General features: G+C 53.3%; 7 protein-coding genes across 7 annotated transcripts; 2 read left to right on the plus strand and 5 right to left on the minus strand.

Annotated features, from left to right (window-relative positions):
* Nucleotides 1–276: 276 nt before the first annotated feature.
* On the minus strand, nucleotides 277–1,952 carry MFIFM68171_10004 (uncharacterized protein; the record flags this gene model as incomplete). The annotated part of the gene is made up of 3 exons (XM_071065423.1): nucleotides 277–647; nucleotides 760–1,213; nucleotides 1,269–1,952. The coding sequence occupies 3 exons, from the start codon at nucleotides 1,950–1,952 to the stop codon at nucleotides 277–279; spliced, it is 1,509 nt and encodes a 502-aa protein (XP_070921524.1).
* Nucleotides 1,953–5,670: 3,718 nt separating this feature from the next.
* Nucleotides 5,671–7,680, plus strand: DBP3 (RNA-dependent ATPase; the record flags this gene model as incomplete). The annotated part of the gene is made up of 3 exons (XM_071065424.1): nucleotides 5,671–7,293; nucleotides 7,348–7,460; nucleotides 7,527–7,680. 3 exons carry the CDS (start codon nucleotides 5,671–5,673, stop codon nucleotides 7,678–7,680), a joined length of 1,890 nt encoding a protein of 629 aa, XP_070921525.1.
* A 67-nt stretch (nucleotides 7,681–7,747) lies between these two features.
* Nucleotides 7,748–9,535, minus strand: RFT1 (Oligosaccharide translocation protein rft1; the record flags this gene model as incomplete). The annotated part of the gene is made up of 2 exons (XM_071065425.1): nucleotides 7,748–7,820; nucleotides 7,887–9,535. The coding sequence occupies 2 exons, from the start codon at nucleotides 9,533–9,535 to the stop codon at nucleotides 7,748–7,750; spliced, it is 1,722 nt and encodes a 573-aa protein (XP_070921526.1).
* Nucleotides 9,536–10,277: 742 nt separating this feature from the next.
* Nucleotides 10,278–12,135, minus strand: MFIFM68171_10007 (uncharacterized protein; the record flags this gene model as incomplete). Its single annotated transcript, XM_071065426.1, has 8 exons — nucleotides 10,278–10,400; nucleotides 10,469–10,512; nucleotides 10,704–10,957; nucleotides 11,036–11,160; nucleotides 11,230–11,287; nucleotides 11,335–11,588; nucleotides 11,787–11,838; nucleotides 11,900–12,135. The coding sequence occupies 8 exons, from the start codon at nucleotides 12,133–12,135 to the stop codon at nucleotides 10,278–10,280; spliced, it is 1,146 nt and encodes a 381-aa protein (XP_070921527.1).
* Nucleotides 12,136–14,254: 2,119 nt separating this feature from the next.
* On the plus strand, nucleotides 14,255–15,953 carry MFIFM68171_10008 (Alcohol dehydrogenase-like N-terminal domain-containing protein; the record flags this gene model as incomplete). Its single annotated transcript, XM_071065427.1, has 6 exons — nucleotides 14,255–14,408; nucleotides 14,492–14,587; nucleotides 14,652–14,788; nucleotides 14,851–15,061; nucleotides 15,128–15,606; nucleotides 15,675–15,953. 6 exons carry the CDS (start codon nucleotides 14,255–14,257, stop codon nucleotides 15,951–15,953), a joined length of 1,356 nt encoding a protein of 451 aa, XP_070921528.1.
* A 5,846-nt stretch (nucleotides 15,954–21,799) lies between these two features.
* On the minus strand, nucleotides 21,800–22,346 carry MFIFM68171_10009 (MARVEL domain-containing protein; the record flags this gene model as incomplete). The annotated part of the gene is made up of 3 exons (XM_071065428.1): nucleotides 21,800–21,878; nucleotides 21,945–22,129; nucleotides 22,188–22,346. 3 exons carry the CDS (start codon nucleotides 22,344–22,346, stop codon nucleotides 21,800–21,802), a joined length of 423 nt encoding a protein of 140 aa, XP_070921529.1.
* Nucleotides 22,347–23,369: 1,023 nt separating this feature from the next.
* Nucleotides 23,370–25,455, minus strand: MFIFM68171_10010 (FAD binding domain-containing protein; the record flags this gene model as incomplete). The annotated part of the gene is made up of 5 exons (XM_071065429.1): nucleotides 23,370–24,207; nucleotides 24,288–24,913; nucleotides 24,994–25,139; nucleotides 25,205–25,285; nucleotides 25,365–25,455. 5 exons carry the CDS (start codon nucleotides 25,453–25,455, stop codon nucleotides 23,370–23,372), a joined length of 1,782 nt encoding a protein of 593 aa, XP_070921530.1.
* Nucleotides 25,456–25,668: the final 213 nt, after the last annotated feature.

Below are 25,668 nucleotides of genomic sequence, written 5' to 3' on the forward strand. Positions count from 1 at the left end.
AAGCAGTGTTATCTAGAGCCAGCCAGGAGTTGTCATGTACAGTTTATATATTACTGTCACACTATCTGCGAAGCGTTAGCGGGGCCAGGGCATGTGATAAACAGTGTGGCTGACAACCGAGGAGATCTCATATCATGACGCCGCCCGTTCTCACAGTGAGGGCAACCCCCGTTTAGTGGACGGATACAGTCGCTCAATGGTCTAGGCTCTATGCAAATCCCCCTTTCCCATCTCTACGCCCTCTGGAGTCTTGGCGTTCTCTATTTACACCTTTAATCATTTCATCGAAACACCTGGTTTCCTCGGCCGCAATTTCCGTAGGTACTCTGACCTCGCATTCTCGTTAGGAACCGGGACTCGAGAGCGCTTCTTCGCCACCCTCCCGCTGCCCTTGGCATCGTCGCCTCCGTGTTTCTTGCGCTTCGGAGCTTTACCAGACGCCCCCGAAATCGGTGCCTCACCAGCTGCTCCACTGCCATTATCATCAGGGACTGGTGCCCGTGAAGGCTTCTTCATGGCCATCCCGCTGCCCTTGGCTTCGCCACCCCCGCGTTTCTTGTGCTTGCCAGACGAGCCCCCAACCGGCGCCTCATCAGCCGCACTACCGCTACTCTTCTTCACGTCGCCAGTTCCAGTTTGCTTCTGTTCTGTTTCGTCAGCGTATCTGCCAGTCGCGAGGAGCTTACGCCGAGGATCGATATCTCCCGCGCGTGGGCGCATCCACTCCACATGGCAGGCCGTGCTTTTCTGCATGCTCACGGTTGAAAGAATAGCGCCCTCCGGGCGGTGGCAAAGGCGTGCTGGGCCATATGATGGGCAGAGCCGGAGCCTTGGCCGTGTCTCGGCCACGCCGTGCGGCCACCCACCGCATCAGTTCGTCGTAGTAGTCTTGCGGCGTCAAGCCGGGGTCGAGCTCCACGTCTCGGTGCTTGATCCACTTCTTGGGTTCGGCCACAAGGGGAGTCTCGTCGAGGAGGTGCAGATAGGAGGGGTTGTAGCAAGGGTCCCGGGTGATGGCCTCGTGGAGTGCGAGGATGACGCCCTTCACGTCGTTGCGTGTCTCTCTTTCCTTCTTTGCCCCGATTCTGGCCGCTTCCCCGAAATCGATCAACACCAGATCGTCCGTTGCCGTGTCAATTATCAAGTTGCGCAGTGCTACATCTTGGTGCACGATGCCGTATTTAAGGTTCAGTCGCCAATCGCCTGCAGCGGCCTTTAGCGTTCAAGATACATTGAAAGCATGTTGGATCTGAATGGGGGTACTCCACCTTCATGAGTTGTTGGAAGTACTTCAGCTTGAAGGGTCGGTTCTTCCACTCAGTGTTTAACCCAACACCGGATATGAAGGGGGTCAGAAATCCCACAACCCTCGTCCCGCTGATTTCGTCCACGACGAGGCGCTCCACCGGAATGATATTTCGATGGCGGGGAAGGCGCGCGTGGCATTGGATCTCATCCCACAGAACGAATCTATTGGGACTACTGTCGTACTTGAACACTTTGCTGGAATCGCCAAACGAGACTCGGTCAACGTTGCCGCTGATGCGGCTGAGTTCGGTGAGCTCGGAACGCAGCACAGTTGGGATACCCGCAGGCAGCTCGTATTCTTGCAACGAAGGGTAATGGATCCCAAAATCTGGGAACTGGCTTGGGTCGACAACCGGCGTCACCACCTTGCCTGACGAGTCTACTTTGAGGCCTGTGATCTCAGGCGCCAAGCGGTCAGCGTGCTCGGCAAACAAATTCTTGGCTTTCTCCTCCGCATCGTTCGCTGCCTTATCATAATCTTCGTTCTCTTCCAGTGGGTCGACATCCCAGAAGCTCTTGCGTTCCAGCGCATCTAGCTCCTTTGTCACTGAAAACCATCGCCGTTGGTCAGCATCAAACACGTCAACTTGATACGAATCGGGGGAAATCCTGATGGTGGTGAAGAATCTAAACTGTGGGTCCATGTCAAGAGCTTTGATAAGTCTGCAATTCAGGTGACTAGGTCTTCGGAGAAGGAGATGAAGAGTGATAATGGTTAGGCAACATTTAAGTCTTTTCCACTGTCAAAGAACTCTCAAATTGTTGGGATGTGGCGTAACAAACTAACATGAGTCTTTGTCTAGGATGGCCCCTCGGGCATCGTTTGACTCCCAGAAGCGACGGAAGCAGCTAAGGTTCAACTGACATGGCGCATCGACAAACCGTACCCTTGTTTGAAACAAACTCACGCATACCCCATTTGTAGCTTAATAACCCCAGCGGTTTGTATTTGTCATTACTTAATTCATTCAACAAAACGGTGCCTTTATTTAGAACAAACGGTCACAGCCCGAGATTGTAGCTTGCCGTACCTAGCAGCCTGCATCAGTTCTCGCCAAATACGTTCAATTCTACTGTACCTTTGCCTGGAACCGTTTTGTAATTTGCCGTAATAGAGTCATGCTTCTGAGTAATTATCGGCAACGGGGTACCTTAGTGAGGCTATCATGCGCTTGGCTGCACAAGTGACAAGATCCGCCAAACAAAACAAACAATTCAATATTGCAACCATAGCCCCATTCCCAAGAGATGACCAAGAGACGAGATTATTATATAAGAAACTGCTCAGGACCAGGAGCTAGCTCATTCACTCCTAACAACCACCACACGTTCAGTCAGAATTTCTCTGTCGAAACCACTTCCCATACCCTCGAGTAAGGTACTATCATCAATTGATCCCTCCATGGCGGCTGAAGAGATCCCGCGGAATGAGATTGTTCAGAGAATCGGGGAATGCCTTGTGAATCATCCTTTCAATCCTCAACAATGCGAATGCGGCCGGTACAGCTTTTCATCGAACATATGCGGGCATGTTGCTTTCAACTTCCCTTACAAATGTGGCCGACGGGTTTCTATCGGAACAAACGCGGTCATTTTTTGCCGAGCGCCTGCGCCTTCCATAAAGGTGACAAAGTTCGTACTCCCAAGCAAGTGTCCAGGCTGTTGCGCTTCATCACCTGTAAGTAATATCTTTCTAACGAACCTTGCTACGCATTGCCGGTGTTATCGAAAATTCACTGACGTGCTTGCAGGAGGACAGCAAGTCTTCGGCGGAGGGCCATGACATTTCGAACAACTCCCACGTCGTATCACCTGTGAGCACCTTGCCAATGAGCCGTGCCACCTAGCAGCGTAGGCGTTATTGACATTTCATTAACCTATTTGCAGCAGGAAACCGCGCCCACAGCGGGGGGCAATGAAACTTCCAGTAACAACAAAATCTGAGTGGCTGTGTGCAATGACGTGTTGCAGCCTTTCGAGCTGGAGACTGGGGCGGGCAATATCGCTAATGGGATGGATTGGATGATGGGCGTAAGGTGGAGGATGGACATGCACACAATTTCTGCAGTCCTCTGTATGTTCAAGTTCTTTTGAGGGAAGCGTCATCTCGCTCTGCAGAGGCAGTCTCGGCACCATTGCAAACCAATTGTATTGCCATGCACACACGAATTTCGGCGATGATTAAGATGTTGATAGAAACATCCAAGTGCGCCGGTTAGTGACACTAGACCCAATAAACCTTTGGTATAAAGCTGTTCTCTGTTGGCCATATTCATCTCTTATGCCTAAACATTCTGTGCTGTGTTTGGTACCTTCAAAGATGGTCCATTACCTGGTGTAGAATGCTTGTAATGATTCCATGGCTGCCTCCAATCTTTCCAATGCACGTGAGCCATAAGAGTAGCCACAGAGCAAGACAGCATCGTAGGATATGGCAGCAATGTATGAATGCAAGGAACGAATGATAGACAAGATTCTGATTATACTACTTAGAAGAAACAACAACAGCAGTACAATGACAAGACTCGTTATACGCCTGAGGATACTAAGGTGGTACGGAATTGCTCTCGTCCTTGGTATTTAGGGGCCCGCTCTTGTATGTAGGTTAATGACAATACTTTTCCCATTGACTAGGCGTCGGGGTGCCTCCTGCGTCGCAAACAATATTGGTGAGTCGAGACTTTTCGCTCCAACTGGCTGGATGCGGGTATTCTGTATGGCAGATCACCCACGATTGCTTCTCATGGAGCCATGGGAACGCCGCCAGGGGCCCATCCCAAGGCGCAGCCCAGTCGCCGGCTCTGAAAGATGCCCGCTCCAGCTGCTTACCAGTCTTATGTTGCAACAAAAACCGAGCCATCCATGCGGCGCTCGTCTTTTCCAGCAATGGGTGGGCATAGCGGTCAGGTTCGATGCAGTGCCCATCACATCGTAAATCTTGTTGAACCAAGGGTCGGCGGTTTGCCTCCGACATTCGCTCGCAAGCTCAAAGTAGATCGTCAGCTCTGTGAGCGCAGGGAATCCCGTAGCAAGCATCTTTAACTTCTCCCATGGCCAATGTAGGATTCCCTCGGCCCCGTTAACCTCGCGGGTAAGGCCAATTGTGAGACTGCGTAGGTTCGGTGCAAGTGTGACGAAGTGGTGCAGTTCTCGATCAGATAACACCGGAGCAGCAAGGGTTGCGGTTTCTTGTGTATGGTATTCTAGAGACATCAACGAAGGCCCATGTTGCCGCAAGATCGACTCTAGAGGAGAGTGCAGTGTCCTGCACTCATCATTTCCACATCTGCCTTGGCCATATTCGGGGTTCTATCAGGAGAGATGCTTGAGAGAGGCTTGGCAATATGTCCATGCACTACGCGATTCTAGACTTGGTCAACCGAGGAACAATATTTTGGACAACTTGGTCCGTCAGGACGTTGGCTGCCTCTGGTGTGGTTCAGTTGCAACGTGTGGATCTGTGAGAAGTCCATGGCAGCGAGCCACAGAGGGAAGCCAGAATGGCTTCTCGGCAAACTTATTCGACGCGGTTGCGTCGGCATTATAGCCGTCGAGTGAGAGCACGTGGGGAACCGACGCGTAGCGTTCATTGCCTCGAAGGTTGAATGGGAAGTTAAATCTGTCTGGCTCTTCTGCGCATTCCATCCTTGCTACGCGCACATGTAATGTCTCGATGGACGGACATGCCAACATCGCGGCGTGAATGCTCGCCATGGTGGGGAAACTCGGTTGGGCTCCTGGATGGCACAGTCTGGCGGATCGCCGTCGGACACGCATTGTCCATGCGCCAGCCTGACGGAAAGACGGCCGAGCGAGGCCCCGCGGAGTAAAAAGAACAGCCACCAACAATTGATGCAAGGCCAGAAATCTACATGTGCCTTGGTTTGCAACCGAAGGAACGGTTTGAGGGGACAATTAAACCGGATCTTGCGCCGCAAACCAGTACGATAGCCCTAAGCCGCCGTGGCCCCCTTGTTCAAATAGGACAACACGAGGCGCACAGGGGATTTTTGGGGGAAAACGGGCTTGTCATTGAGTGGTACTTCGGACAGTAATGTTAAGAGTATGTACTGTATCCTTACAAATATTTCAGGTATTTCTGTTAACTAATCGCTTTCCTCGACCTGTCGCGGCTTGCAAGCGGGGATCTTCGGCTCTCGTTGCAAAGTGAAACCCCGCAAGGTGGAACCCGGAAGGTTGTCTGGACGAACGGAAGCTCTCGCCACTTATCGATAAGAAATTCGAAGGAAAAATAAAACAAAATTTCCCGCTCAACTCTCCTGCGTCCCGTCGCATCATGCCCCAGACATTTGCTGGGAATCTTCTCTATACCCAGGATTGTTGTGTTCTAATTGACGGGCGATGTCAGCGGGAAAGAAGCACGCCCGCAGCGAGGGCGAGGAACAAAGTGCCCGACTCGCAAAGAAGCCCAAGACAGACGAAATCGCCGACGGGTCGATCGATTCCGATTCTTCCGCAGTGAAGGCCGAAAAGAAGAAGAAGAAGAAGAAGAAGAAGAAGGAGAGGAAGGAGAAAAAAGAGAAGAAGGAGAAGAAAGAGAAGAAAGAGAAAAGAACAGAGACTCAAAAGAAGGCCGAGCAGTACAACAAGAACGAAAGCGCAACGGCAGACGCAGGGTCAAAGCACGGGAAAGCGGACAAGAAGAAAAAGCACAAGCCGAATCCCTCGGGGGAGTCGCCGCGTAAGCCCCAAGAACAGAATGGGTGCTCCAATGGCGACGGCGCGGCAACCAACTCGGCCGATAATGAAGCCCACTTCATCATGAACGGCACACAAGTTTCCCAGCCGAATGGCGCCGCGTATTTGTATAGGCAAACGGCCTCCCTCGACGCCTTGTCGGAAGATGAGGTCAAGGAGTTCCTGCAAGCGAAAGAAATCGCCATTTCCGATCAGTTGAGCAGCAAACTCCGGCCAGTAACCCAATTCTCCCACCTGCCGCCGTCTGAACTGCTCTCCAAAAACCCGTTTGCCGCTTTCACCGCACCGACTCCGATTCAGTCCGCATCGTGGCCATTCGCTCTCACCGGCCGTGACGTAATCGGCATCGCGGAGACAGGTTCGGGCAAGACAATGGCCTTCTCTCTCCCATGTGTCGAATCCCTCGCATCCAGCGCTAAGACGAAGCACTCTAGGAAGGATAAAACCGCCTATGCCCGCGCCGTGGTCGTGGCGCCCACTCGCGAGCTTGCCATGCAAACTCACGCCGCCATGTCGTCTCTCGCTTCCCTCGTCGGCTTGTCGGCCGTGTGCTTGTACGGTGGTGCCAGCAAAGATGACCAGCGCACTCTGCTACGCAAGAATAACGGGGCTGACATCATCGTGGCGACCCCCGGGCGACTAAAGGACTTCCTTGCCGAGGGCTGCGTGTCACTATCTGATGTCATGTTCGCCGTCCTCGACGAAGCAGATCGCATGCTCGACAAAGGATTCGAGGAGGATATCAAGTTCATACTTGGCAGCTGCCCGCCGCGCGAGAAGAGGCAGACGCTGATGTTCACAGCGACGTGGCCAACGAGCGTGCAGGGCCTGGCTGAGGGGTTCATGGTCAACCCTGTCAAGGTCACAATTGGCAGCCGTACTCGCGCGGGCTGTGACGAGAATGGCAACGGCAACGGGACAGTCGAGCTACAAGCCAACAGCCGCATCCAGCAAAGAGTTGAGGTGGTTGATCGCCGCGGAAAGGAGCAGCGGCTATTGGAGTTGCTTCGCGAAGCACAAAAAGGAAACTCTAGGAACGATAGGATATTGGTCTTTTGCTTGTACAAGAAGGAGGCCGTCCGTGTGGAGCAATTCCTGCAGAAGAAGGGCATTCGTGTGGCCAGTATCCACGGCGACCTGCGGCAGGACCAGCGGACGCGAAGCCTTGAGGCCTTCAAGGCTGGCACGACCACCGTGTTGGTTGCCACTGATGTCGCTGCGCGCGGTTTGGATATCCCAGAAGTCAAACTCGTCATCAATGTCACAGTAGGTGAAACCTCCCCGGCCCACAATTGAGCCAGAAGTGCTGACTTGGGCCAGTTCCCTCTAACGATCGAAGACTACGTTCACCGCATCGGTCGTACTGGCCGGGCCGGCAAGGAGGGCAAGGCCATTACCCTTTTCACCGAGCATGACAAGGCGCACTCCGGATCGTAAGTATCCGACCAAAGGCTTGTGTATCGGTATTGAATGGGGCCATACTCACACTTGTGTCTTAGGCTTATCAATATCTTGAGGGCCGCTAAGCAGTCGGTTCCCGAGGAGCTTCTCAAGTTTGGCACAACGGTGAAGAAGAAGGCCCATGACACGTACGGTGCATTTTTTAAAGACGTGGATATGAATAAAAAGGGCACCAAGATCACATTCGACTAGAGGAGATAAAGGAGCGGCGTGTACATCGCGACGTGTCTTGCTGTTGCGCGACTATACCCGGCAGCTATCAGGAGTTGGTTTGCCGCTTTCCCTTGAGGTTGTGAAAGGCGTCATAGAGAAATTTGCGTTCAGAAACAACACTGCCCTTAGTTAGCACACTTGAAACCGAGGGCAAAATTACGTCAACAGCCCAAAGCGTGACTTACACAGTGATGACAAACGGCACTGCCACAGCCGCAGCGTTCATGAGGTCCACCATCACCTGTCTCGCACTCTGCGTTTCTGCCTCGGCACCACTGCCAACAACCCTCTTCACGAGCTGCGCGGTAACCGCGCCGGCTAACAACGCCACTGGGCTAGGCAGCATCCCCAATGCGTCTAACTTGGCTCCTTTCCGTCTAAAGTACCCCCTGATAAACACGGCGCACCAAGCGATACGACACGCCATGTTGATCCCGTTAGCCACCACCAATCCCACGGCTCCCATGTCCAACAGCCTCAGAAACACAAACCCGTTCAGCGCAAAGACCACCGAGAAGACGCCCATCCAAGCAGACTGGCGATGAACCTCTGTCTCTGTCGCCACCGAAGCGACGAAGGCCTCCGCCACGCCATTGACGGCCAGCAGGGGGATGTACCACGCGTAGGCGGCAAGGCAGGCTCCGGCGCCAGAGCCCGACCATCGGGGACCGGCAACCAGAGCGAGGAGCAGGGGTGCCGTGGGCGGGAGGAGGGTGGCTATCACCAAGGAGAGCAGCGAGTAGGATTTGAGGAGAGATTGGAGCGCGTTTGTGGCTTGGTGGATGGCGGACGAGTCGAGCTCCTCGGAGCCGGCGGTGGATGGTGTTAGAAGTCGGCTAAAGTAGCTGCGGCTGCTTTCCTCGACGGGCTGGAAGACAAGCCGGGCGAGGAGACCGCCGTAGTTGTTGGCTAGCGCATAAACACCCTGCGCGGCCGGGGTGGAGAGGATGCTGACGAGGAAGGTGTCACCTTGGGTGAGGATGTGTTTGACGACGCTCTGGGCCATCATGCTGGAGGCAAGCTGCAGGGTGGGCCGGTAAAAGTACGATAGCACGAACAGTGGTCTTTCCGTCGACCGGGGCGGCCTCAGCCTGTCGGTGGCGGTACTGGTGATGCGCCTTGGTAGGAGAGAGAACCCTTCTTTCTTTGCCAGCCCAGCCCCATGCCAAACATACACGCCCAGAAGGCCAATGCCGTAACTTAGCTGGCCGAGCGCGAAGGGTAGGACCCCTACGTCGCGGTTAGCACCCCACACCGCCGAGCCGAGGGTGATAAGGCAACGTAGGAAGGTGGCTACCGACTCGGCAGCCGCCCTGGTGCCGAACTGCAGCCGAGTTTGCATGACGACAAAGGCCGGCTCCGAGACAAGTTCTAACACGGCGGCAAGGGCGTAGATGTAAAGAGAAATGATGAGATTCGGGGCGGATTCGAGAGTGCTTGAGCTTAGGGAGTTGAGATAGAGCCATCCGAAGAAGAGTGCAAGCGGAATGCCGAGGACAATAGAGAGATACCCGAGGTTGATCACGGCCTGGGCGGACGTGTTGGCCTTGCCATCGGTCTTGCCGCCCTTCTGCGATGAAGGTGGTGGTGGCGAAAGACCCGAAGAATCCTGTCTCTGAATGGCGACTCGCAAGCTCTCCCGAGCAAAGAAAATGACAGATAAATAGTAGACTTCGAGCTGGGTTGACACACCCAGCAGCTGGGCAGTCAGGAAACGCACCAACACTTGGTTTGCGACGAAGGTGACGGCGCGCGAGATTACTTGCAGCAGGATCAGAAGCGACGCGCCCCGTAGGGCTCGCGTGCTGTTATTCCCCATCTCTGGGGCTGCCATTGACCTGGCACGGAGCAGGCCGAGTTAGCACGCAGTATAGTGATGGACCTGAAGTCAGGTTCAACACCTGAGAATGCGGGCATCTTGACCTGGAATTGTGTGGGTGGGTCGCCACGTGGCCTTGGCACCCTTGCAGCCGCTGAAACAGCCAATCCCCGACGACCAAACCTTTTGGGAGCAGTTTCAACATTAAGCTTCTAGGTAATCAAGCTGAGGCATCCCACACTTACGCACTAGGTACACGCATAATCTTTCCATCATACGGTACCTGTTGTATTGACTTCGTCGCCATCTCCACCAGGTTACCAAGGATAAACTATGAACGGACCCCCTAAAGAGTCGCTTGCCGACCTCACGACATTAACCCATCTATCAGCGCTCGTCGAAGTCGAACTCGTCGTGCCAGTGTGTTCTTCGCGAACAACGGGTGGCCAAGGCCCCACATATACCAGGGGGGGTTTATGATACTATTACAATCTGACAGCCTCGCTCCCACATCTGGGCCGCCAACACGCGAAATACGGAGACGCGGTTAACGACAAGCACGGTAGCCGAATACAAGCGTCCGAAAGCACTAACGAGTGCGCCGCACCAGAAGCTGAGTCCATCCATTGTCAACGCGCAATGCACGAATATAAGTATGTATTATTCAGCAGGGCGGTACCGAAGTGTCCACTTTCTCCATCTGCTTCCCATCTAGCCGAGGGGCCGTTATTATAGCCTGCTGTAGGCGGCTGACTTGTTACGTATCAAACATTCTTTTTGTAATGCGTAACTTGAAGTCCGAAAAGAACACGCTCCCTACGGCAAGCAGTGTAATAGGTTTAGCTGCGTTTATCACCGCGAAATCGAACAGTCGAAATAGCTAGCAGCGGGCGGTCAGCATATCTAGTACCGAGTTGGCGGAGTATTGCTAACAGAATGGGAACATACCTCAACAAGCGTCTTGTTTGTCATGAAATAGGCAAGTTGTCGGCCTAGGCACACCCACTTCCCGATCCCGAAGACAGATCGACAGCATTCTCCATAGCTGTCAACCTATTGCCCTTGGCCAATAACCATCGCTCAGGCCGGTACATATCGGCATCCTCGCCGAAGACCGTTGGGTCGCGTAAACATGGCTTTGCCGCCCATGCAATGCAAGTACCCGCAGGGATGTGAGTCTCACGCACAACCGTATCCTCATTAGAGACCTTAGGCATGGTCCCGCTGACGGGCGGCCGCATATGTAGCGCTTCTTTGATACAGGCTTGAAGGAAGGGGAGTTTCCTCGCCTCGGCGTAAGCAACAGGCGACGATATCCTGCCGTCAACAGCCGCCTTGTCGATCTCATCCTGCATCTGCCGATAAAGGCCGGGTTTCGTGATTACATGAGCAATGACAGCAATGATGGGTGATGATGTTGTGTCGGCCCCCGCGAGACTAAGTCAGTGAATATCAGCTTTCGCCTACTATATAAACTTCGGCTTCGGCTCTTGATGAAAGGGAAGGGTGCTTTACATCTGGACCATCGCTTCTTGTTCCACCTCCGCTTGAGTGACGCCTCTCCGGATCCAAGAACCGAGTATATCTGAGCGTTCGATTTTGCCAGGTCCAACCGTTTCGCAACGACGGATTTCGCAGTACTATCACAGGGCCGTAAGCGAGGAATTCTGGACGCTTGCGAACCTAGACCACTTGTTGGGCTAACTCACCGAATCAAGCGACCAAGCCCAACAACGTCTTTGTCCGACAGCTGCAACAATTTCCCGACTGGTGATTGCCGTAAAGTACCTAGTCAAGGCATCAGGCATACTAACTGGAATATAGGCCGAGAGTCATGCAGCTGCCTGATGTAACCCCAGAGATCTTGATCAGCCCCGACAAAGCCAAAGGGTTCGCCGAAAGCAAGCTCGGAGACCAGGTCTATGGTGTGGTACTGCATCTTTCTCGCGAAATCCACCGGACGGTACTCTATTTCCGTTGAAAGGTATTTCTTCTCGATCAAACGAACGAAGCGCGAGACGCCAGCATCAATTGATTCATGGATGCCCTCAACACCTCTGCCGTTGTACTACGTAGTGAGTTAGGCCAACGCCCTTTTAAGTCATAGAAGTTGGGCTGTCGGTTAGGCCTTAGAACGCAACCCTGGAAGCAGTTTCACGCGTAAAGCATGGTGGATGTCGTAATCGCGCAGGGAGACTGAGCAGTCGTACGGTGGATCCATCTGAAAGCCCTTCCACCACTCTGCGCGGTCGAACGGCGAGCGTACCGCCCAAACCCGCCGCATTTCAGCGGCATCACCGCACGCGACATATTTTGGACTGATTCGAACAAGTGATCATGGCCCAAGTTAACGCAGGCCTAGTACTCTTGCGCGTATACCGAAGGTTCTCACCGTATTTCTCGTAAAGCTCGGCGTAGCCCTCGAATATCTCACAACGCGCTGTTGTGTAGATGAGCCAGAGGTCGGTCCACCCGGCCCAGAGCGGGCCCTTGATGTGCCGCAGGCGATACCGACCCCAAACCCTCATCGCTAGCAGGTAGGCGGCGGTTGCGCCAGCGAGGAATACTAGCACAGGTCCTCCGAGGCCTTCTAGAAGCGAATCGGTTTGGGCCATTGCACTAGCTGTAGGTGCTTTACGGGGCAAACCTGGTGGCTTTCGGGGTGTTGGGGAGGTACGGACCCCTCTTCGACGAGGTAAAAGACAAAGGTTGGGTAACAATGGAGTAGACGCTCTTACATTGAGATACCTGCCGGGAACGGTTACATCGGCAACCGAGCATCTGTGAATGGGCGGTTTGCAGAATACTAGTGACCGGTTGACGAATTGAGGGGCAGCGCGCTTACCGAGAATGCTTTGATTAAGGTAGTATTGCCGGCCGGCCTGTAGGGCATGTTCCCGCGAGATAGGCTTGACACATACCTATGCAATCATCGACGGCGAACTCGACCAAGACGCCTTGGCAAAGCCGAGGAGATGACTGGCCCCCGTTGCAACTTGACCATGTTGCAAGGATATTAGTTCTGCAGGCTATAGCGCGGCATAATATCAATATATTTGCTGGTTCGAGCTGTAGGGTAGAACCCCTGTTGGGCGTCTCATTACCTATTCACCCAACTAGATATGCGTGTTACTACAGGCGTCGCGGTGTATCACGTCTACGGCGAGAAATGGGAAACAGAGTGGCCTCGCCATAGTGTCGGTGCTTGTTGGAATATAGGGTTAAGAGCGCTAGTGGGAATGGCACTTGGAACTTGGATAAAAGGATTGTAGGTTGTTAATCAACAGACGCAAAGCATCCTACCTGCCGGTATAAAGCGACCCCGAAGCCCTCCGTTGGGCCGTCTCAGCGCGTTTCATCCGCGCCCACTGACTGTATTCTTTCGCTCGTAAATCACGTCGTTCTTTCCATTTCTGGTAACTGTTACTAGATTGCTGGACTTGAGCTTGGGCCGGCTGAGGAGCCGGAGGCTCGATTGAAGCTGCTTGCAACTCAGTATCCATATCTGGGCTCCTGCGTCTGCGTGACCACCACAAGCAGAATACCACCGCGGCGATGACCAGCGCGATAACAAAAGAGGCTGCGACTATGATGCCGATGGTTGCCGGTGAACTCAAAGCCTCGGGCCTCTGGCTAGTTCTTTTTGGGATCAGTAGCGCCGGTGATGCCGCAGCGGCATCTGTTGCACGTGTCCCAACCGCGGGCCCAACTGCCGTTCGACTGACCAAGCGCGAGGCGTTGGCTGTGAGCAGACCCATTTCAGGTTTAGCAGCGTCGCTTTGCTTGACAATTATATTACACTACAATCAACATGACTTCTGGGGGTGCTGGTTGCGGAGACCGGATCTTCTTCAGAAATGCTGGTAGTCCCTGGTGTTGGTGGGTTGAAATCGGGCGTGTGAAGACAAAAGTGCCAGGCACAAACAGTGGAAGAATCGCGTTGTTTCGGGGTCTCAAAGGGACTGTTAAATCGCTATCAACATGAATCGAACAGAGCAAGTCCAGACCGTATCAATGCCATGTTGGTATACGGAATTGAGATGTGTTGTTCAGAACAACAGAGCAGCGGTCTTCGGAACCAGTGTGTTTCGTCATTTTGGCAAGAGCGAAAGGCAATGCCAAAGCTGGCAGTTGAATAATACAGTAACTTATTTGGAGTAATCAATGACGAGACTGGAGGCTCTGTAGCCATTCGCAAGCTATGGTCAAAGATCGTGACGACTCGCGCGAACAGCAAGAAAGTTACAAACAACCATTTTGTTTCTACAGAAGCAGGAAGAATTTTGCCCACCTCTTAACTATGCGGATTGATTCGTACCATAGGTGCTTCGTACCTTGCATTTTTCTGGGTGCTAAGTGGGGCGCAGCGTTGTAGCGCGACCATCGCCTACAAATCCATGACGTCTGTGACCGTCGATACCAAGCACCATCACAGAGCCATGGAGCACCGGGCCATGTGGCTACCATGACGACTCGATATCGTCATCACTATCTATGGCAACCCCGCTTCTTTGATTGGGATCCAATTGCGGCAGCGGATCGCAGCTTGTTGGTGTGATCCTTTAATCGAACCCCTTCTTAAAGCGTGGCTCCTGCTTGCGGTCGCTTGCAGTAAATAATAGACTAGATAGTAAAAGCATCGCTGCGCTCACCGTTACAGTATCTGGGATCTCATATTTCAATCGTTGCGACTTCATTAAACTCTGGTTGATACCACTGAACGGAATTGACATAATGGCGGCATCGCAAGCGGCGTACGCGGCCGAGACGCTCGTTGGTCATGGCCAAGAGAACATCAAGCAGGATATCTCGAACTACGCAGGAGCGGGAGACCCAAATGAGAATATGAAGGCGCTGGTTTGGCAGGGCAAGCAGAAGGTAGAAATCGGTGCGTTACCTTAGGCCTGCTACTTCCTAGCTTAGGATTGGCATAATTATAAGTCCCTGCTGACCGATAATCCCGTTTAATAGTCGACGTTCCCAAGCCCCGAATCCTCGAAGACTGGGATGTGATATTGAAGGTTACGGGGACTACAGTGTGCGGGAGTGATTTGCATTTGCTGCATGGTACGGCGCACCGGCATCTATCGCAACGGACAACGGGCGAGTAAGGGGTCCTAACCAGCCATAGGAGCAATTGTCCAGATGAACAAAGGCGACATTCTCGGGCATGAGTTTTGTGGTATCGTGGAACAAGTCGGGCCGGCAGTTCAGAAGGTCAAGGTCGGGAAACGATATGTTGCGTCGTTCCAGATCGCATGCGGAGAGGTGCGCTCCTCACCAACCCGTCGATGATTTAAGCCAATGCTGACCCGTTTGTATTCGGGCAGTGCTTCTACTGCAAGCAACAGCTTTCGTCGCAATGCGAGAAGACCAACTCCAACACGGCAGCCAAGGCGCTATACGGTGCGCGGACTGCGGGCATTTTCGGGTACTCGCATCTTACGGGCGGCTTCGCCGGTGGCCAGGCCGAGTACGTGCGTGTGCCGCTTGCAGACGTCAACCTCCTGGAGATTCCTGATGATGTCCCCGATGAGAAAGGTAATGCCTTAGCAGATTGTGTAACTCTCTTATTTCGCCCTGCCGTGTCTCTAACCGGTGCATCAGCGTTGTATCTCTCCGACGTCCTCCCAACCGCCTATAACGCCGTCAAAGATACAGCCGTCTACCCCAACGACCAAGTCGCGATTTTCGGTGCCGGCCCAATCGGCCAGATGGCTGGTGTCTACGCCATCGATGAGGGCGCAAGCAAAATCATCTTTGTCGACACCGAGCCCCGTCTGTCATTCATTTCTAGCCGCTGGCCCGCAAAACACAAGGACAAGATCGAGTTGATCGACTACAAGAAGCTCAGCTTCGGCGTCACGAACAAAGAAACGGTCGTGAGCAAACTCAAGGAGCTGTGCGGCGGCCGCGGGCCCGACGTGGCTATCGAATGTGCTGCAGGCGAATACGCCAAGGGCTGGATGCACTGGCTCGAGATGTCGATTGGTGCCGAGACTGACACGAGCGAGATTCTGAATGAGATGGTTGAAGGGGTTAGGAATTATGGCCGGGCCGGCATCACAGGTGTCTATGTGGGATACGTGAGTTTGATCCACCAACTCTTGTCGCGCGTCCGGCCGTGAGAGCCAACTGCTAAGTTTGCTGATAGACCAACCACTTCAACGTTGGCTCTCTAATGCAGCGCGGGATCCGGCTCATCGGCAACGGCCAAGCACCCGTACACAAGTACTGGGAAGAGTTGTTGCACAAGGTCCAGCAGGGCCAGTTGGATCCCACTCAGATGCTCTCACATCGTTTCAGGCTCGAAGATCTCGATAAAGTCTTCCACAAATTTGATGCCAAAGATGATTCAATGCAAAAAGTATTCGTCGAGACAAAGTTTTCGTTTCCTCGCGCCGAGGGCACGCCCGAGTTGACAAGGTGCTGAAGACGTCATCAGATCCTGTCGGCGCGATCCTATTTGTACAGTATAGTACTGCTGTTATGAGCGTCTATGGGGGTCTTGGCCGGTAGTTTCATAGTCTAAGCGTTAGATAATTAACCCTGTTGCGCAGCGAGGAAAGTACCACTTGATCATCACACATGTTGAAATAGCACCTTAATAACCTAAGTTAGTCCAAGTCAGGCCTATCAGTGCCTTTCAACTGGGCTTCAATGTCTGCCTCTATGGGGTTTTGCTTGCTCCTCCAAATGCGGACAACATCTAGCCCAACGCTGTCAAGCAGCTGTCTCCATTGCGCCTCAGTTCTTTCCATTCCCCCACTCATGAACAAAAGGAAGTCCATGAGATACGGAAAGATCTCATCCCCAAGATCCTTGTCTTACGGCATTGTACACTCGCATAGCACCACCCTGGACGTCGAGCCCATGGCATCAACCACCTGATGTAGGATATGACGGGCTTTGTCGTTGTAGTAGTCATGCAGGACATGACGGAGATGGTATACGTGGGCATCTAGCCCGACCGATTTAGCCTGGCGCTCCCAAACCAAACATACTTGAGAAAACTTACTCGTGATTGGCTGCTCCGCCCCCGTTGCGAAGAAATCGAACACGACGTTCTTGACCCCCTCGACTCTGACCGGCTGCTCCGCCCCCGTTGCGAAGAAATCGAACACGACGTTCTTGACCCCCTCGACTCTGACCGGCTTCTCCCACCCAAGACAAATTCCAAATCCTCCAAGACCATCTCTCGTATAAAGGCCTCAGCATGCTCGCTTTCACATTCCCGTATAATCTCTAGCAACGCCCTCCCCCGTCCACCACCAACATCCACCACAAACACCCTCTCCTGGCCGCCCTCTGCCCGGGACACTTCCCTCCACAACGCTGTCCAAGAAAGAGTCCCTCGTCCATACTCAGCCCTCTCCATCGACCTTCCAAAAATCCGCATGCTCATTGCGCTCGAGCGCCTCAAAGAATGCGAGCCCTTCCCCTTCAAGCCCCATTGCCCAGGAGAGCCCGTTACGGCGCGGGTCCCGGGTCTTGGCCGTAGTGTGGCTACGTAGGTAATCAATGGCACGCCAGAAGCGGTTCATGGGCAGGGTAAGGGCTGCAGGCTACTAGGCGTGGGCGGGCGGGCCGCAGAGGGAGAGCGAGGCATGGGTGTGAGTGTAAACGTATTGAGCCAGGGCCGAGGTTGGGCTTGCGGTTGTTGAGGTGACGGTGAAAATACTTCTACCGTGAGAGCACGGAGAAAGCGGGCTGGAGAGTCAAGGGAACGTGGTTAGTTCGTCTGACGGGTGGTGAGAGCAATGTGTACTGGATCTTTTTTTAAAAGAGCAAGGGACTGGTAAGTGGTGTACACAGAATTGAAGCGTCGACGCCGACTTTGGCTGAGATTTCCTCGGCTGATGCAAGGGCTTCTATGAGTACTGCATCGAATAATTACTCCTAACTCGACGCAGGTGTTGATGATGATTAGGATGAGTCCCTATTCCTCGCCCCGGGAGAGGGAACCAGGTTACTTCGTATTTAACCGTCTGTCGAGACGTGCTAACGCGATCCTGATCCATCGAGCGCCCACCTTCTTGATGTAAAAGTTGGCAATGTCTGGAGGTTCTTGCAGCGTGGTCCGAATCTCTTCAGTCGACGAATTAATGCAGCTTTCGTAGAGGGTGCGCCATCGTCTGCACGGAGTTCCTGCAGTAGTTCCTCTGTCTTCTCAATCGTGACTGTGTTTGCCATGTTAGTAGTTACATCTCGCGTAATGATTACAACATTCATAGAGGCTAAGCCCAAGACAGGTGTGCCCGGGCTTTTTAGCATGGTGTGCTGAACAATCCGCTTATTATAGAAGCGGGGGCTGATCTGGAGGCGGCATCATCCCGTGTCCGCATCCAACATTTGCACATGTATGCAATGCAGTGCGCCACGGACACTAAATAAGGCAAGCTAAGGTGGCTTACACATACATTTAGTAAGAATCAGTAATGGCTTGATCCCGTTAAGGATGATCACGATATCTTTACGAAGTGCCGTTGCACACGACGTTCATGCGTATAATTACCTAAATTGACAAACTGCAGTAACAAAGGGAATCGGGCTTGGCTGTTGGATGGGGGACCTGTGCGCTCAGCTACTGTAACTCCAATATCCCGACTTCGTGGGTGCCCCCGGCCAAGATACACTGGCCTCCCAATCCAAACTAATGCAAAGCAACTCGAACGCAGGAAACTATGTGACTGAAACTAGACCTGCCCGAGGCTCCGACGCTGGACACGCCCAACTGTTATAACTCCCAACGTTTCTGATCTCTGTATTGACATTTGAAAGGGCGCAGCAGACGCGCGACGCGCCGGTCACAGTCGCAGAACCGACACTTCTTGAAACAGAAGTTTTACACATGCCCAGCTGCATGTGAGCCGCGTTAGCATCGTTGACTGTGTATTACGCATACTGCGTGACACGGGGCCGCTGTTGTGCCGGGGTTCGTGCTTGCCAGGCATCGGCTGGCCTCGAAGATACACCTAGTGGGCTGATCAATCCGTTAGCCTTTACCAACAAGGTGCAGAATTGTATATTTTGTCACTCACATTCGTTCCCACTCTTGCACATTGTAGTCACAACTATTGTACCGTCGTGCCTGTTCTCATCAGCTTCACACATCACAACGGGCCTACGCCGCTCCGGGATGTGGATGCCGCACGAGTACGTCACGAGAGTGACCCAACGTAGAGGCAGATCTTGCTCCAGTACCTGTTTAGCAGTGTTGCCGTGTTAGCCAGGCGACGCCTGCGTAGAGGATGTTGTTGCTGTCCTGATGTGGTGGGTCCACGGAAGTATCTGAAAACCTGACGCGTTGGCTGCATTGCATCTTCTAACTAGTCTCCACAGTTTTGATCAACAATGCGGAGTCAGGCCCACAGAACACGACCGGTTGGTGTCAGACACCGGCTGGGATCTGGCTCTGATCGGAAGCGTCGACGGATTAGTTTGGGGAAGCTTTCGCCACTTTCTGGCTCTGCCGAGCGTCTTGAGCACGATGGTACGCGATCTCTTGGATGGTATTAGCCAACAAGGTATCGGACCGAGCAGACAGAAGCAAGAGCCATCTCGTTTCATGGGCTGTCAGGAGGCCAATAGCTTCTGGGAGGCCTGTAGAAGAACACGGAATCTCCGTCGGCACCCGCCGCACGATAGCGCCTGAATCCAACTCGCCGGAATTATGCGGCTGTCCATCCGCCGCACAAAGCGGCGTAATGTCGGCAAGAGGTGTCCGTTGATGGTTTGGTTTGCTGGCGCTCTGAGCGGTCTCTGGCAGGGTCCTAAGAACGGGAACCAGTGGTTGCGGCCTTGGGCTGCTATGATGTACTAGTTGCCTGGTTGCTGCCGAGTCTCCACTTGTTCGGGCGCACCGCAAAACGGCTCGACAGACGGCCTTCTTCCTCTTCTCGGGTCTTGGCCTGCTCTTGGGGCTGTAGCTCGGTTTGTTGACTCTGGTCCGAGAACGACATCGACCATTGGAGTCCAACCCTGTTTGTTGGTTGTTACCATGTCCCAGTTGCGCGCCTATGATGCTAATACGAGCATGCAGGCGAGGGAGTCGCCCTCGATCCCGGATCGCGTCAACAGTACGCAGCGCTGACGCTCGAGGCGGAAGATGAAGGGGAGCCGTGGTCGCCAGAGCTGGCGCATCTGTCATATCCTTGTGCATCGTAGATTTCGGCATTAATATGTGAGGAGTTGGCCGTTTGAGACGACCAAAGTATGTTGTTATACGGGGCCTCCGAGGGCTTGTGCTGCTTAGGTTATGTGCATGGACACATGCTAGTATATAAGGTACGCAAGACGCGACACAATCCTGTTTATACAGGGGTGCGCGTCCCTCGTGGGGTTGGGTTAGTCTCACGGGTTAGGGTTAACACGGGAATGTGGAAAAATGATCGTATGCAAAAGCTGCGTGGCCGGTGTTATGATGTAGAACCTAAGGACATTCTACAAAAGATGGAGAGCAAAATGATACACAACCCCAATCGTCACAAGAAAGGACCAGACCAGTACGTCCAAGGCCTCGTTGCCCTTGGCCATTCCAGCAATGCTCTCCGCTGGAATAGTCGATGAAGCCGGACATGGATTCGAAGTACCAAACAACCCCTGTCTGCGACCTGTTGTAACAGCACAGGCCCAGAGCCCACCATCAGAGGCCGTGACAGCCAAGCTTGCAGCCGTATCCGATCTCAAACTCGAACAGGCCGAGGGTAACTGCTGCGAACCAAGTATCGCGACGTCAGAGACGCGGATCGTTGTCGAGTTGAAGCAGTTTCTCTCATCCACCGCTGGCACCTTGGCGCCGTCGTCAGTGAAGATAATGTCGGAACACTGTTGTATTGAACACGTTAGACCCCCCCGCATCAGTGCTCAATGTTCGGCACTGAGTTTCATATGCAGGGCAATACTTACACTGAACATTGCAGCCCCATGTTGCGCACTCTGTACCACTTGGATTGTGGCAAGATCCCCGCCTCTGATGCTGTGTCTCACTCTTTCCGGTAGAGATAGCTTGGGTAGACACACCGTTCCTGGGTACGGGTTGTTGGTAGGTCCCGTGATGTGGAACATGGTTATCGGCCATGAATGGTTGTTTGGCTCGGCGCCCAATCCGATGTTGATGTACATAAGCGCCATCCCATGTCCTGTAAACCAGCCGGGCTGAAAGGCGAGGGCGCCGCCATCAATTGGCCAGTGTGTGCGGTTCGTGGTTACGGAAAGACCGCCGCCTACACGGAACAGGGAATGTCAACAAGCCATGACATATAGAGCAATTACCACGGGAACGCTGGGAATATTACGTACATGGATATATCCATTGCATGCCATTCGGAAAAGTTGCATTCGCGATCAAGTTGTTCCCTCTCCATCCGGGGTATGTGACCACAACATGTGCCAGGGCCAGTCTTATCCACTGCGTATATAGGGCCAGAATGGCCCCTTTTAGAGACGCCATTGAGGTAACTGAGACAGAGTCAAATGTTCGATTGGCAGGACGCCCAACTGTGCATTATAACATGGGACAGACTGTGACCTAAAATATAGCCAGAGGAGGACCTGGTTAAGCTCCTGCTGCACTATTATCAGCACTCGCATTTCCGTGCCGTACTGTCGCATAAGGATTGAGGGGATGGACGCTTGGCCTGACCCATGATAGGCTCCAGTGAGACATGTTGCATCGCGCAGAGATTAGAACACGGCGCCTACTGTCAACAACTATGCAATCGGTACCGGCAAAGCTTAGTTTAATTACTGTGAGTTGTGGTGGTTTTAGTGGGTACGCGAAGGCAAAGATCGTATTGTGGCCTCCCTGCACACCGACCGTTTAGAATAATTAATTAAGTCATACAATCATGTGAATGAAGCTATGTCTTCTGGGAAAGCTGGGCGCGCTTGGGAAAGCTGGGCGCTCTGGAAATGTTGACTCTGTTGGCTAACGATCAGGGTTGGTTGAATGCTAACGGCGGATTAAAGAAAATAAAAGATAAAAAATAAGATCACAGGGAGAAAAATATTCGCGTATTAATTGAACCAAGTACATTATTTTCATGAAATCACCTCAAAATGTCGCCAAGGACACAATACCCATTAATACATAGTACCGACCGTTCTCCGAAGGCTTCACACTCCGAGTCAAACTAGCCCCCGATTGCCAATCCGACCTCTGTCGTGAGTGCCACCGCGATTCCCCCAAGCAAGCCAACCAGAACTTTCTTCCTTGCTGGATTGGAATCCTTGGTCAACGGATTCTTGTCGTATATAAATCGGTTTCGCCCGCTCTCCTTAGACAACAGCCCTGGTCCGGCCAGGCCGGTAAAAGCCATAGTGCCAGTCGTACAAGACGTTGAAGAAGAGAAAGAAGCTGAAACGTACTGCGTCAGCATGGATCACAGACAAGGAGCGGCTCGTGGCGTCAGTCCAAACTTACAATGCAATGAAGCTAAAGGCCTCAGCGGCATGCAGAAGAGCGCTGTTGCTGTAGGTCCAGTCCGAAGCAGTGAAGGAAACGACGACAAGCCAGAGGTACGAGAAGATCAGGTTGAATAGGAGGACATATCCCGGGTAGGTGCCGAGGAAGAATGCAAGAAGATAAAATGCCGTAGTCAGGACAGACTACGTCCTAAAGTCAGTCAACTTGCCCTGAGCAATGTTGGGGGTTATCAGGACATACAATGACTAGCTCGTAGATAACATGATCTCCACCCCAACCTCGGGAGACGAGATAGGCCAGGATGCCCATTACAATGACGGCCGAAACCCATACAAGGGCAGTGCTCGCGAGCAGGAACGGCGACAGCCCGGTGCGGGCGCGTGTGTCTCCCCGAGCCATAGTGCCTGCTAGGGATGCAACCAGAAACTGCAAAGGGAGTCGAGGATCAAAAAATCGGGAGAGGTGCAGGTGGGTGAAAATGCCTTTGCTGGCTACTCCGGGTGCACTGATGGATGGCTACAAGGATGCGAATGGTTACATGGACGAGAAATGGACAAGGAGCGGATACAGTACTTATATTAAGGTGCCTGTTGCTGCTGTGCAGTGGCACCGTGACGTTTCCCGGTTTCCAATGTCGTCAGTAAGCCGGAAGTCATGCCATGACAACTCACATTGCCGCTTGGACGAATGACGATGGAGATGCCCGAGGTGCATTGGTTGACCGAATGTGCCAATATTAGGGCTGCCAAGTTTGTGATACCGAGAGCAGGTGGCCGAGAGCCACTGACGGCATCCGCAGCGCCAAGCGAGGGCAGATCCGCGGTCTTGGCTTGTGTGCACGTTCACAAGCCCGGACGAATAAGCAGCATCAGAAATTCGGAATACGTCATGATGCGGCCTGTCTGTCTGAATATGCCAAACCCACTGCCGACAAGAAACCGCAAGCCCGTTGGAAGATTCAGCGTGACTCCATCGGATTGGACTGTTTTACCAGTTGGCTTTTTCTTCTCCGGCGCAAAATTAAATGCCAGCCATCCGAACCCTTGGAATCAACCAACGAGAAGCCCGGAAACCATCAAGCTCCCCTGATAAGGAAACGCCCATGCCTGGACTAAATATGCGTAGGTGAGTATGTGGTAGGGGAAAACAAAGAATAAGAGGGATAATTAAACAACCCTGGAATCAGTGCGGCGAAAGCTGGAAGTGTGATCTGTTTCGACTCTGTTACCACCAGACACTTCATATTGCCTGCCGACAGATTGCACGGCTTTCGACACTCAGTTGAAGCATCCATAATGGGTCAGATTAGCTCAACTTAGCATTAAGAAGTTCCGTGAGCAAGCGTTCTGATCCGCAATAACGTTATGTCGTGGATCTGTAATGTATTGGCTGCCTAGCTTCCTCGCATCACCCTGTAACCTCTCATAGGGCCAAAATGCTCCTCAGCACCTCTTCAAGCCTCTTGGCTGGGTCGCCCACCATCGAACTCGACCGCCACGCCACGAATCTATCCGGGCGCGCCAAGACACAACCATCCTCATCTACCTCGCGTTTCTTGGCCCAGTCAAAGTAAACATCCTCATAGTCTTGCTTCCAACCAATGGAATAGCTCACTACCTCCACTCCCAGGACTTCTGACACGCTCTGGGCTGCGTTCTTCCATGCCTGGCCCCCTGGCCCAGTCAATAGACAGAATCGGCCGTGTCCCGCCAGGTCAATGGTGGAAAGCCTCTTGCCGGGGGACCGGGTGTTCAACCAAGCATGCGGCAGGCGCCGACCGGGGTAGGTGGTTATCTGATGCGTCTTGACGGGGTCCTGGGGCGGCGGGGGCGGCGGGCCCTGATCGGCCTGGTACACCGCGTTCGAAGCGTAGTGCTGGTTCATTTCGATACCAAGGCCGTGGAACTCGGTCGTGGTGTTTTCAATGGCCTGCTGGAAGGCCTGCCTGCGCTTGCGTCCCTTCTCACCGGGGTCGTCAAATTCGGCAAGGATCTCGCTTCGCTTCGCCACCTCGGGCTCGAGCATGCCCATTGTCTGCTGCCAATGAATGTGGTCGCGCAGGCCCTGGTTTGCGCGCGTGATAACGCCGACGCCGACGGGCTGGCGTTCTTTGCTGAAGGAGGAGAGAAGGTCAGGTCCAGCCTTGTCTGACATGACGTAGTCGATCTTCCAGGCAAGGTTAAACGCGTCTTGGATGCAGGTGTTCGATCCGAGGCCATTGAATGGTGGATGCCGATGTGTTGCATCGCCAAAGCAGAACCTGGGGGTGGTATAGGTCAGTCCGTAATGAGCCCGCAAAACCTGGACGAGTTCAAGGACGGAATGGGTAATGAAACATACACATTGCCGTCAGAGTAATACTCGGCCACGATTTCGTTGATCCACCATTTACTGGCATGGAGGAGCTTCACCTGGACGGAATCATCGCCGATGAATTGTTTTACCCTTGCAAGGTACTCGTCATCGCTAGCGTCCATATCGTCGGCTTTCAGATCGGTGCCAGGCGCCGGGAGGAAGATAAACATCCACTCGTTCCAAGGCCGTACCATACGCACTACCGCAGCCCAACCCCACGGTGGAGGGTTGATCTCCTCGGGCTGGAAGACCCAGTGCAAGTTCCCGATACGGCTTGCCATAAGGTGCGACATATCGGCTCTCACGAGTACATTTAACGCCAGCCCCTGGCCGGGCTTCTTGATGAGCGGGATATTTAGCTCGCGCACTATCCGGCTCCGAGCACCGTCACAGCCGAAAAGGAACCGCGATTGGATCTTGTACGTCTTCTCGATAACCTCGTCGTATACCTCGGATATGATAACCTCTGGGGAGGGACGCGTTAGACTAAGAAATTTGGTATTGAACCGCAGTGTCCACCCTTCATGAATTGCTCGTTTTGTGAGGATGGGTTCGAGCAATGTCTGTGGTAGGTCTACGTGCTGGCACGGACTGGCTTCCTCGTAGGCGCCCTAACGCAATCCGTGTAAGCAGTGAACAGAGGCGGACCTGGGACCCAGGCGTGGAAATGCAAGATACGGGATGTCGGTACCTTGTGCTTGGGGTCGTGACCCCACGAGTAAACGCGAGCAAATTCTTCACCTGCCATGCTGCGGCACCACCTCGTGTGTGCCATGTGGTAACTGGGGGTTGCGACGTCGAGACACTCTCGTTCAAGGCCAATATCCCGGAGGCACTCTATATCAAATTTTGTCGTTAGGCACGGTTACGTCAATGAAAGTCTTTTCGCACGGGTTACTTACCGAGCCCAGCCATGTTGGTGATGTGGGCTCGGGGGGTTTCTGCCGTTCCGGGAGCTGCTGAGATGAGAATGCCCTTCCTGCCTGCGCCATGAACAGACCATTAGTAAACCGTGCCAATGTGGGCATACGGTGTTGGGCCCTTCGGAAACCGTGAACATACCATGAGCGGCGAGAAAGCAGGCGAGCGAGGCCCCAGCGGGGCCAGCCCCTACAATCAGTAAATCAGTCTTAACAATTTCTTCATCTGCCATTCTTAAGTTTCTAAAATTCCAGCGAACAAGGTCTCGCGATGTAACAAATTGAGAAGTAGAGCCGGCAACTTAAGACGGGAGAATTAACGGCACTCGACTGCGGAGACCGGGTGAGACCTCCTGCATCCTTTGGCCAAAGAGGATTCTGAGTAAGCTATGACAAAGTTGGGTTAGAACCGGAGGTAGGGTTGGCACTACTCGTGTAGTGGATCG

This window comes from Madurella fahalii, assembly GCF_045866475.1.
Source record: "Madurella fahalii IFM 68171 DNA, scaffold_5, whole genome shotgun sequence".
NCBI classification, from domain to species: domain Eukaryota; kingdom Fungi; phylum Ascomycota; class Sordariomycetes; order Sordariales; genus Madurella; species Madurella fahalii.